Source organism: Vigna unguiculata, chromosome 8 (assembly GCF_037176805.1).
Source record: "Vigna unguiculata cultivar grain cowpea cultivar isolate G323 ecotype 2 chromosome 8, ASM3717680v1, whole genome shotgun sequence".
NCBI lineage: Eukaryota > Viridiplantae > Streptophyta > Magnoliopsida > Fabales > Fabaceae > Vigna > Vigna unguiculata.
This window is the reverse complement of record NC_140799.1, coordinates 39806703-39818608: the sequence shown is the minus strand read 5'-3', so window position 1 is coordinate 39818608 and position 11906 is coordinate 39806703. Positions and strand designations below refer to the sequence as shown.

General features: G+C 35.0%; 1 protein-coding gene across 1 annotated transcript; it reads left to right on the top strand.

Annotated features, from left to right (window-relative positions):
* Positions 1–4233: 4233 nt before the first annotated feature.
* On the top strand, positions 4234–11906 carry LOC114194626 (TMV resistance protein N-like). Its single transcript, XM_028084971.2, has 5 exons — positions 4234–4761; positions 6934–8029; positions 8137–8409; positions 8551–9414; positions 9854–11906. Exons 1-5 carry the CDS (start codon positions 4277–4279, stop codon positions 11609–11611), a joined length of 4476 nt encoding a protein of 1491 aa, XP_027940772.1. The 5' UTR covers positions 4234–4276; the 3' UTR covers positions 11612–11906.

The following is an 11906-nucleotide window of genomic DNA, read 5'->3' as shown; positions in this document are numbered from 1 at the left end:
TTAACACATTTTTGCTTTAATTGATATAAAGATGAAGAACTAAATTGATATAAAGTTTCGAGGAAGGATTAATTCCAAAATTCAATGAAACTTGAGAGACAAAAAAATATTTAACCTTTTTTTAAGGGATTTAGAGGTAATTATAATTAAATTTAGAGGAAATTTTTGTAAAAATTTGTGAGAAATTTGATTGAGGTGATAAATTAAAAAATATATTTTAATAAATTATTAATGAAATTACTATTTTGCCCTTATTTTAATATGTAGTATAAATTGATATTTGTATAAATAAATTTATTTTCATAATTTTTTTAAAAAACTCCAAATAAAAAAATACTACGTTTGAAAGAGAGAAATATATATATATGGTAAATTATGTTTTGACAAAATTTTCTTAACAAATTTTTGATAAAGTACACGTAATAATATTTTAATAGATGAAATAAAGGTTTGATATAACTTGAAAAGAGAAAAAAAATATTTAATATGTATTAAAAAGCAAATTTTGTCAAATTTTATTAAAAAAAAGTTTGTTAAAGAATCATAATCTATATATATATATATATATATATATATATATATATATATATATATATATAGTTAAATACGACAACATTATTAAGTATTCTCTCAAATATCCATATATTAGAGATGAGCAACGGATAGGTTGAACCGGATTCGGGTGCAATATATCCGATTCGACATAATCCATTTTTTATATTTTAAAATTCATTATGACCCATTAAAATGTCGAGTAAGTATGAATACGGGTTCGGACCGCAAGAACAACAAATTTACATCTCCTCCAGAACAGAAAGCATTTTTAGAAGCCTAAAATTGATTCTCAATAATATAGTAGAGAACTTTTTATGATTAGATGGTCATATTAGTGAAAAGAAAAAAGAAAAAACTAAAAAATACCATAGTTACACTACATTTGAAAAAAAATGACACCAACAAGATAATAAAGGTGATTGCTTTTGGTGGGTGCATGAAGCTGTGGTGGCTCATAGTTTCTAGCAATGACTGTTTCACCAGTGCAGTAAGGGCTTTCTGCCCCGGTTAATTTCCGCATTCTGCCTCGGGTCTGGAACCGAGGCATATTGGGGCGAAGCCAAAAAGTTTACCTTTTGGCCTCGGTTATCACCCGAAGCCATAGACCCAGTTTTATGCCTCGGGTCAGTTAGGACCGAGGCCATAGGTAATAAATTGTTTTTTTTAATTCACCCTTTTGCTCGCTCATGGCTACTGCAGACTGCATTCAAACCAAAACACAAACTGCATTCACCCCGCGTGCTTGATCATCCTGCATTCAAACCAAAACACAAACTGCAGGAGAGTAGAACAACCCAAGATCACTCCATCTCCGCGACTTTCTCTCCCTCCATCTCCGCCGGTGCCGTTGGAGGTCTCCGCGACTTTCTCTCCCTCCATCTCCGCGGGTGCCGCCATTCCAACCTGCGATGCTGCCGCCTGCCTCTCCTTCGCCGCCAAACTCGGCCTCGGCGTGTGCGCCATCGCGTTGGAAGTCGCCGACGCGGAAGGATTCGCGGCGGCGGGGCTCGGGCGCCGGTGACAGCGTGTGGAAGATTGTGGGGGAGGCTCGTGCTCGCAGAGAGAGAGAGAGAGAGGCGCTGGTGGTGCGGGGCCATAGTTGGGGCCATCGGAGGCGTCGACGAGGGAGGATTCGCGGCGGCGGGGCTCGGGCGCCGGTGACAGCGTGTGGAAGATTGTGGGGGAGGCTCGTGCTCGCAGAGAGAGAGAGAGGCGCTGGTGGTGCGGGGCGGAAGAATGGTTTGTGAATTTTGAACCCTAAATAAAGGGTATGGCTTCGGTTGTTAGAGGAATCGAAGCCATTGACCCTCTTTTGGCACCGGGTCTCCTTGGACCGAGGCCTATACCCCTGACTTCCAGCAACTTTTTGGCTTCAGGTCCTACTGGACCGAGGCCTATATCCCTCTTTGGCACCGGTTTTGAGCGAACCGAGGCCTATACCCCTCTTTGGCTTCGGGTATTTGGAGAACCGAGGCCTAAAACTTGACTCTAATAACAAAAATGCCACCGCGCCATTATATGCTTCGGTTTCTGGTCAACCGAGGCATATAAGGCGAGGTAAAATGAGAATTCTGCACTAGTGTTTATTAGATCTGCACTCGCGGTGGCTAGTGGTGAATGTTGTTTTGTGTTTACGTTGTTGTTCATGGTGGATCTGCTCCAGTAAAGTCGCGCTTGTTGTTTGGGTTGTACGGTGGAGCTCCAGTGAACACCCGTAGCTTACACGATGGTTATGTTTCGTTGCGCGTCTCGGTGATCGTCGGAGTGGTTGCACAGTTTGCTAATGGTGGTGTAAAGAGATGGCAGCGGGAAACAAAATAGTCGAAGAGGAAATAGTCACAGAGAAAGCCGTTAAAAAGAGATAACTTAAGGTTTTTTGGTCTGATAAAAGACAAAAAGGTCACAACAAAAACCTAAACTTCAAATTTTATTTCTTTTATGGATCGAGTCGAATATTCACGAATTTTTAAATTAAAATTCATATCTAATTGTTTAAACCCACATTAACCCGTTTGTTTTTATTTAATTAACTCGTATTCATTTAACCCGATCCGCAAATATAATTTTTCAATCATAGATGATTTCCGATGGGTGGTTGAGTTTTTTTCTCACCCGTAACTAGGGGTGAGCAAAAAAGCTTAACCCGTCCAAAACCATCTTATCCGATTGAAAAGTTGTGCTTGCGGGTCGGGTTAAATGAATACGGGTTAGTTAGATAAAAATTTACAGGTTAATATGGTTGTAAACGGTCGGGTACAAATTTTAATTTAAAAACCTGTGGATATCCGACCCGATCCGTAAAAGAACATAAAGTCTAAAATTTAGGTTTTGCCGTCACCCTTTTGTCTTCTATCAGATTAAAAAATTCTAGATTCTCTCTCCAGCGATTTCCTCTGGGACTGTTTCTCTTCCACTACTTCGTCTCCCGCTGCCATCTCCCTGCAGCACCACGAGCAACTCTACAACTGCTGTGACGGTCACCAGGACGCACGACGAACCATAACCATCGCGTCAGCTACAGGTGTTCACTGGAGCTCCACTGAAGTAAATCCACCATGAACAGCAACGTAAACACAAAATGACATTCACCGTGAGTCACCGCAGCTTCATGCACCCACCAAAAGCAATCACTTTTATAATCTTGTTTGTGTCATTTGTAGCGTAACTATGGTATTCTTTGGTTTTTTCTTTTTCTTTGTGATTAATCTGAACCTGATCATAAAAAGTTCTCAACTTTATTACTGGGAATCAATTTTAGTCCTCTCAGAGTGTTTTCTGTTTTGAAGTATATGTAGATTTGCTGTTCTTGTTGTCCGATTATGCTGGGAGTTTCAAGTTTCATTTTATTTTTTTCTTCTGGATGTTTCATGGTTTCTTGTAATCATTTTTTGAAAATAATTATTCTGTTTTTGCTAGATAAATTTCATCTCTTTAATTTTAGAACCCGAATGAACCCACCCGAACAAACCCGTATTCATACTTAACCGACATTTTAATCGGTCGAAATGGATTTTAAAATATGAAAAATGGATTATGTCGGATCGGATAGGTTGGACCCGAATCCGATCCTTTAATTTTAGAACCCGAATGAACCCACCTGAACGAACCTGTATTCATACTTAACCGACATTTTAATCAGTCGAAATGGATTTTAAAATATAAAAAATAGATTATGTCGGATCGGACAGGTTGGACCTGAATCCGATCCTTTAATTTTAGAACCCGAATGAACCCACCCGAACAAACCCGTATTCATACTTAACCGACATTTTAATCGGTCGAAATGAATTTTAAAATATGAAAAATGGATTATGTCGGATCAGACAGGTTGAACTTGAATCCGATCTTTTAATTTTAGAACCCATCCAAACAAACACGTATTCATACTTAACCGATATTTTAATCAATCAAAATAAATTTTAAAATATGAAAAATAAATTATGTCGGATCGTAACATCTTCTCACTCACTCTCTCTTGTAAGTAGTTTCCCCAAAGACACCATTAAGATGTGACATGTGAACAACGCGTTCAAAAATATTTCAGGAATCCATCATTATTTTATATACATGGTCGTACGAGATGTGACATGTGAGCAGTGTCATAAATGGACATGTACGATAGCATCTTCTAGCGTGTATATGCGCGTGAAGACACTGTATTTAATCACAACACACTGAATTGAAGAAAGCAAGCAGTTGAGCATCTTTATTGAACTGTAGAATGGGAAAACATTGTGAGGAAGAAGAGTGTGTTGGTTTCAGCTACGATGTGTTCATTAGTTTTATAGGTAAAGATACTGGGCACAATTTTATAGGGCATCTCCGTAGAGAGTTGGGTAGGAAGGGAGTGGAAACTTTCAAAGACGACGACAGTGATCTGAGGATTGGGGAAGGTGTTTCAGCTGGTCGGTCGGAGGCCATTGAAGAATCTAGGGTTTTCATCGTTGTGTTTTCTGAGAACTATGCATCTTCCACATGGTGTCTGGATGAACTTGTTAGCATCATGGAACAAACCGACATGAGCAGGAAGCAAGTTGTTTTCCCAGTGTTTTACCATGTAGATCCCTCTGATATACGGAAAGAGAAAAATAGCTTCGGAAAACACATGAAGTCACACCAAAATAAGTTTGGAAAAGAGAAAATGAAGGCTTGGAGGTCTGCTTTGTCTGAAGCAGTTAACTTTCCAGGGAAGCATATTACCACCGGGTATGTACATCAACAATTTTTTTTTGTTTTATTTTTCTTTTTCAAGATGACAATAGGGACACTAAATATGAAACATTTGTGTTTGAAATTATTATCAGTAGGATCAGTTACATCGCATCAATTGTGAATACTAAAAGTATATTTCATTTAGTCAATATTAAATTACATAAATTTTAGAACAAAAATCATCGGCATCGGTTAGCTCACATTAAATTACTTTAATTAAAAATTAACTTAAAAATGAGTAATACCAGAGTTAAGTTCGATGATAATCCATGAATCACGTTCATAATCTTAGAGTCTATATGTGATGCCAATTCAGGTTATTACCTAATTAGGCTTGGCTTTTATTTATCAGTATCGTGTCGATGCTAAATGTCTATTTTGTTGTAAACTTATAATTAATAGCAAGTGGGGTAAAAATATGTTTACAATCTTTTATCTTAAAATATCTCAAAATTATTAGTAATTCTGCTAAGGAAGTAACATCCTTATTGATGACGGATCTTTAAAAAATAATTTTCTTATAAATGGTTAGATTTAATTATTAGTATAATACTTTAAATACTTTAAAAGAAGATATGAAGAAGTATAATTTAATTTGATTTCATCATCACGTGTAATTTTTTTTTATCACTTCTACAAAACGAATTTATTATTTAACTTTTCATCGATATGCTTTTTTAAAATATATTAAAAAATAATTTATCATAATCTAATAAAATATTGAGAGAGATAAATATTAGGAGAAAAATATATTCTAATCAAGTCACAATTAAAAATCGGTTATAAAAAAACACAATACATTATTTTTTTCTTCTATATAATCATAAAAAATAAGTATACAAAAAACTCATGAGATAAAAATAATTTTAATAACTATTAAACTAATATTTTATTATCAGATAAGACAAGAGAAAGTTACATTTTTTTTCTTCGAAAAATAAGGAAACAAATGAGAAATGAGAACAAACATAATAAGTATGTATCTAACTTGATTTTTTTTAAAGAAAAAAACAAATGATAGTGAGAGAAGAATATAATTTTGTCAAAAATTAAAAAAACAATGACAGAAAAAAATAAAAATTATTTTAATAAATATTTAGTTTAATTACTCTTTTAGTTATTGTTTTCAAAAAATATAAATTGGTTTTCAATTTTTTTTAGTTTCTTAGTTTCATTTTAGTCTTAATTTTTTAGTTATATTTTGGTATTTTTTTAGGGTTTAGGATTTTATTATATTAGATTTTATGTTTTATTATTTATTAACATTAAATATTATATTTTAACAAAAAAACAAATAGACACAATTTAATTATCATTAATTTTTAAAATATATTATTTATAATTTTAAAATTTTTAAGATTTTAAAAATTTTAAAAATAGATATATAATTTTGAAAAAAAATCAAAAATATTTGTGGGCCTAGGCCGTCCCTCCCTGCTTATGATGCTCCGTCTCTGATCCTTATCTTTTATATGTTTCTGAATTTTCATTTCTAAAATCTTATTCATATTAAACTTCCTAACCAATTATGACTCCAATTCGTATATTTGAATTTTATTAGGAACTAAAGCTAACAGACATTAATATATCGTCCGCGTATAAGAGTAACATATTTTCTTGAAAGAAAATACAATTGATAAGGAAACTCAAAAGAAAAAAAATATTTTTACTCCACTAATTTTTTTTTTCTCTTGCACCAAAATAAACAAAAAGGTAAATTTTGTGTGTTTTATTAAAAAAAATATAATATTCAACCTTAACATGTTTTTTATCATCATGTGTCTTTTTTATGTACTATTCTACATTATAATTATAATAATGTATATAAAATGTTAAATGGTTACTATGAGTTCAAATTTTAGATTCTTTGGTCTTTTAATTGATTTTTTTAGTCATGAAATAATAATTAGGAACATTGTAGAAATTAATTTAAAAGATTAAAAAAAACAACCTTTGAATTTGATATTATATTTTCGTATTTTTTTCTTAAAAACTACAGAATTTTTGTTGTGAATTTTGTGTATTAAGTCTAATCATTATTCTATTGTGCTACTAGTTATTAATATGAATGCTTATCAGGTAGTAATAATCACAGTGCTTATTATTTAGTATAATAATAAAAAGGAAATCATGATATCAACGAATTAATACATTGTACTCCTATAGGTATGAAAACGATATTATCCAAGAAATTGTTGAGAAGGTTCGTAAAAATATAGCTCCTAAACCTTTATGTACCGGTGACAAAGCTGTTGGACTTGAGCGGTGCATAGAAGAGGTTATCTCCCTTCTGGACATGAAAGATAACACTGTAAGGATGTTGGGCATATATGGACTCGGGGGAATTGGAAAAACGGAACTTGCAAAAGCTTTGTACGACAAAATTGTGCAGCACTTTGATGCTGCAAGTTTTCTTGCTGATGTTAGAGAAAAATCAAACAGAATCAATGGCATGGAAGATCTACAAAAGGCACTTTTATCTGAGATGTTAGAGGAGTTGGAAACTGAACTGGGAAGTGCATATAAAGGTATATACGAAATAAAACGAAAGCTTCACCAGAAGAAAGTTCTTTTGGTTCTTGACGACGTTGATGATAAAGAGGAGTTAGAAAAGTTGGCAGGAGGGTGTGATTGGTTTGGTCCAGGTAGTAGGATCATTATAACGACAAGGGGAAAAGATGTGCTAATTGCTCACCATGTTGAAAATATTTATGAAATGAAGGGCCTTGATGCACAACATTCTTTAGAGCTCTTCTGTTTGAATGCCTTCGGACAAAGTTGTCCTAAAACAGGTTTTCACGGTGTGTCTGCGCATGCTGTAGATTATGCCAAAGGTCTTCCATTGGCTTTGAAAGTGATTGGCTCTGATTTAGCTATTCTTCATGAAAGTTTAGATGCTTGGAAAGATGCATTGGAAGAATATAAGAAGACTCCTCCAAATACGATTCAAGATGTGCTCAAAATAAGCTATGATAGATTGCATGATTATGCCAAACAAGTTTTCTTGGACATAGCTTGCTTCTTTAAAGGGGAGATAATGGAATATGTGAACAACATACTTAAGGAATTTCGTTCAACATCCAATATGAAAATACTTGTTAATAAATCTCTCATAACTATCGAGAATGGATGCCTGAAGATGCATGATCTAATACAAGATATGGGTAGAGAGATTGTTAGGAATGAAGCACCAAATTATCCTGGTGAACGTAGCAGAGTATGGGATTATGAAGATGTTCTTGAAATTCTAAACGAAGATTATGTAATCATCTACTCTTTTACTCTATTTCTTTTCAATTTATACATTATAGTTTTTATGTTAATGAGAATATATGGAGTTCATGTTGCTTCTTTCTGCTTGTGTTAAAGGGAAGTGACAAGATTCAAGGGATTGTGCTTGATCCCCCTCAGGAAGAAAAGGTAAATTGGAGTGGTACTGAGTTTGAGAAGATGAAATGGCTCAGAATTCTTATCGTCCGAAACACATCCTTTTCATCTGAACTTCAACATTTACCAAATCATCTAAGACTGCTTCACTGGGAGAACTATCCTTCAAAGTCTTTCCCACCAAAATTTCATCCAAAGAAAATCGTTGTCTTCAATTTACCTAGAAGTTGTCTAACATTCCAAGAACCATTCAAGGTACAATTCTACATCATATTTTCCTATTTCTTACGTTTCACTTTTTCATTGAACAAAATCTTCCATATTTACTCACATTAATAAGTTAACAACTCAACATGCTGCAAATGATTGTTTTTATTGACCTTTTCTATTTGGCAGAAATTTCCGTGCTTGACCAATATGGACTTTTCATATAACCAACGTCTCATTGAAATACCTGATGTGTCCGAACTTGAGAATCTAAGAGAACTGAGACTTGATCATTGTAGAAACCTAATTGCGGTCCATGAATCTGTTGGATTTCTGAAAAGGCTTGCTCATTTAAGTGTTTATGGATGCACAAAACTTCAAAATTTCGTGTCCAAAATGTTTCTACCGTCTTTAAAAGTGTTTGACATTAATTTATGTGAAAGCCTTGGTTACTTCCCAGAGATAATGCAAGAAATGACTAAGCCATTGAAGATTTCTATGATAAATACGGGCATTCAAGTGCTTCCAGAATCCATCGGTAAACTTATTGGGCTTGTTTCCATAGACATATCGAATAACAGGAAACTTAAATACCTACCAACCAGCTTATTCATGTTGCCAAATGTTGATTCCTTCAAAATCGAATCATGTTCCAAACTCGGAGAATCCTTCAGAAGTTTGGTGCAACACCCTTCAGAAGCCAATGTTCGTCCAAAATTACGATCACTGAATTTCGAAAATGGAAACTTGTCTGATGAAGATCTTCTTGCAATTCTTTGCTACTTTCCAAAATTAGAAGAATTGATTGTTGCAGAAAACAATTTTGTATTCATCCCTTCATGCATCAAGGAATGTGGTGACTTGACTAGTCTCGATTTGCATGGATGTAAAAAGCTGAAAAAAATTCCTGAACTCACCGGCTTGAGAATTCTTGATGTTCATCATTGTTTCTACCTTGAAGAAATTTCAGAGTTGCCATCTACTGTTCAGAAAGTAGATGCAAGATTTTGTTTCAAGTTAACAAAAGAGACATCAGACATGCTATGGTGTCAGGTATCAAGACTTTACTGCTTAAGTTAAATCTTGTACATTTTATTTTACGAAAATAATATTTACACATTTTCTAAAATAATATCTGTGGTCAGTTGTAAAACATTATTATATTTTCATACCTTTTTCTTTAGTTTTAAAATATGCGACTTTAGATCTTTTACGTGTTAATATTTTTAATTTGAAACCTTTAAAAAGAGATCTATTTGTTCAAACTTTTATGCGTCAAATACAACACACACATTAGTAAAATATTTTTTTTATAATGGGTTAAAATTAAAATATTAAATACAAACTTTATAATTGCATATTTCTTGCAAATTGCTGCATTTTTTTTAAAATAACTTATATCTAAACTATGTTGAGTCATACGCATAAATGGATAAGATTTATTAAAATGCATATAGAAGTGAGAATTGAAACTGTTACAATAATATGATAGGTGAAGAAAGCTGAAGGAGGAATAGAAATGGTGATGCCGTTTATAAGTGTGATTCCAGAATGGTTTAACTATGTGGGAGTGGAAAGGATTCCTCGTTTCTGGGTCCGTGGCAAGTTCCCTAAGATTGTTCTAGCCATGATCTTCCACTTCGAAATTGAGAGTCAAAGGGACGAATTTGTTCGCGGTCGCCATGTTGATCTGCGTTTACTAATCAACGGTCGATATGCTCCTGGGAAAGGGTACCACAACTATGAAATTGAAGCAGAACACATCTTAATCTGTGATCTAGGAGTTTTTCTGAGTGAGAAAGAGTGGTTAGGGCTTGATGTGGAGAATGAGTGGAATCTTGTGCAGGTTGAGTACGAAGCCAGTTCGTCCTTGATGATAAGTGGTTGGGGAGCGTTTGTGTATGAAGAAAAAGAAGGAAGCAACATGGAAGATATCTTCTTCATTTGTCCCAATCCCATGAATTCAGAAAAGATACCAGCGGCAACAATTCCTGAGAAAGATCCTATGGAGAAGTATAAAAAGATGATTCGACAGCTAGGACTGGTCGATTTATTTCAGAAGACGTTGACGGAATGGCAGGAGAACAGAGAAAGAGGAGGGGATAGGAGCCATGATGATTGCATGCGTATTCAATTGGGACAACTAAAGAAGATATCGGAGGATGCTGAGGATGCATTGAATTCAAAAGGGTCAGCTTTAGAAGATCCAAACTCCTACCTGAGGTGGCTTCTAGATACGTTAGAAAATGATGATGGAAAGCCTAAAGAGATTATCAAAGGTGATTTGGCGTTGATAACACTAGAGAAACCATTGACATGGAAGAAGAAGGACAATGTAGGAGAAGCTTCATGCTCTGGCCATCGGGGAAGTAATGAGGAGGAAGAAGGGTACGATCCTGTGGTAGAAGACCCAACTATCCCTTTTTATACTCACGTAATGAGAAAACGAAAAGTAAATGATTCGGTAGAGGAAGATCTGCCGGAGGACATAGTGGTGGAATTATTCTTAGAAGGAATGAGGGATGGACTTGTTGAGGCACAGATTAAATTTCCATCTCTAGATATTGCTGAAACCAGTAACGCTGTGATGGAGAAGGGTGGTAATGTAAGATGGGCACCTGAAGGAGAAGCGCAAATATCGGTTCAAAGTAGGATATACATGAGTGGAATTTACTCTGGACTCTTAGAAGCAAAGCTGAGGTTTCCTGATTTGGACATGTGGGCAACAATAAATACTGTGGCAAAAAGGAAAGGGATGGAAGGAATTTTTGTATCAGCCTCTCAAGCAAACCTAGGGTTTCCACATTTGGATTGGAGTACAGTGACACTTCCTCCTTCTCAGGACCCTCTGATGCAAACATTCATGAGGATGAAGCAACAAAGTAATTTTGAAGCCGAGGTGATGAGTAAACTCTTGTGGAAGTTGAAGGAGGAACACCAAGCTCTGCGCAACAAACTTGCAGAACTTGATGAGGGAAATGAAAATGGTGGTGGGAAAATTGGATATGATGAGTTTGTTGAGATGAGACAAGACAACCTTGATGGTGTGGCAAAGTATGAGGAGGTTAGTGTTGTATTGAGAGGAAGAGGTGAAGAAATAGAGAGGTTGTACGATGATGGTGTTGAAGGGTTGAAGAGATCAGAGGAGTTTGAAGATTTGATGGGTGCAATGTACTTGAATGGACTGAGGGCAGGACTCCTGGAAGCTCATGCTCTCTTACGTAATCTCCTTGCTGGACACAGAAACTGAGCAATGTCTCACTGCAGAGGCTGCTGATAATAACAACATTGGCTACAATATTTATTTAAGAGCACGTGTAAAATGATGTCGTTCGATGGATTGTAGTCTTTGTGCGTGAACTTTTTTTTGCTAATAATGTGTGGTCACCAATGTAATTTGCTTTCTTTGCTGTTTTTCATATGCAAACAAACTTGCTTGGAAATTTGTTTTTTGGGAGTGAATGGTTCAGTTTTCCTTTGTCAGTTGCTCAGACTGTTTTATAAAGATGTGTGCCGATTTAATTCAAATAATCAAATTATACCAA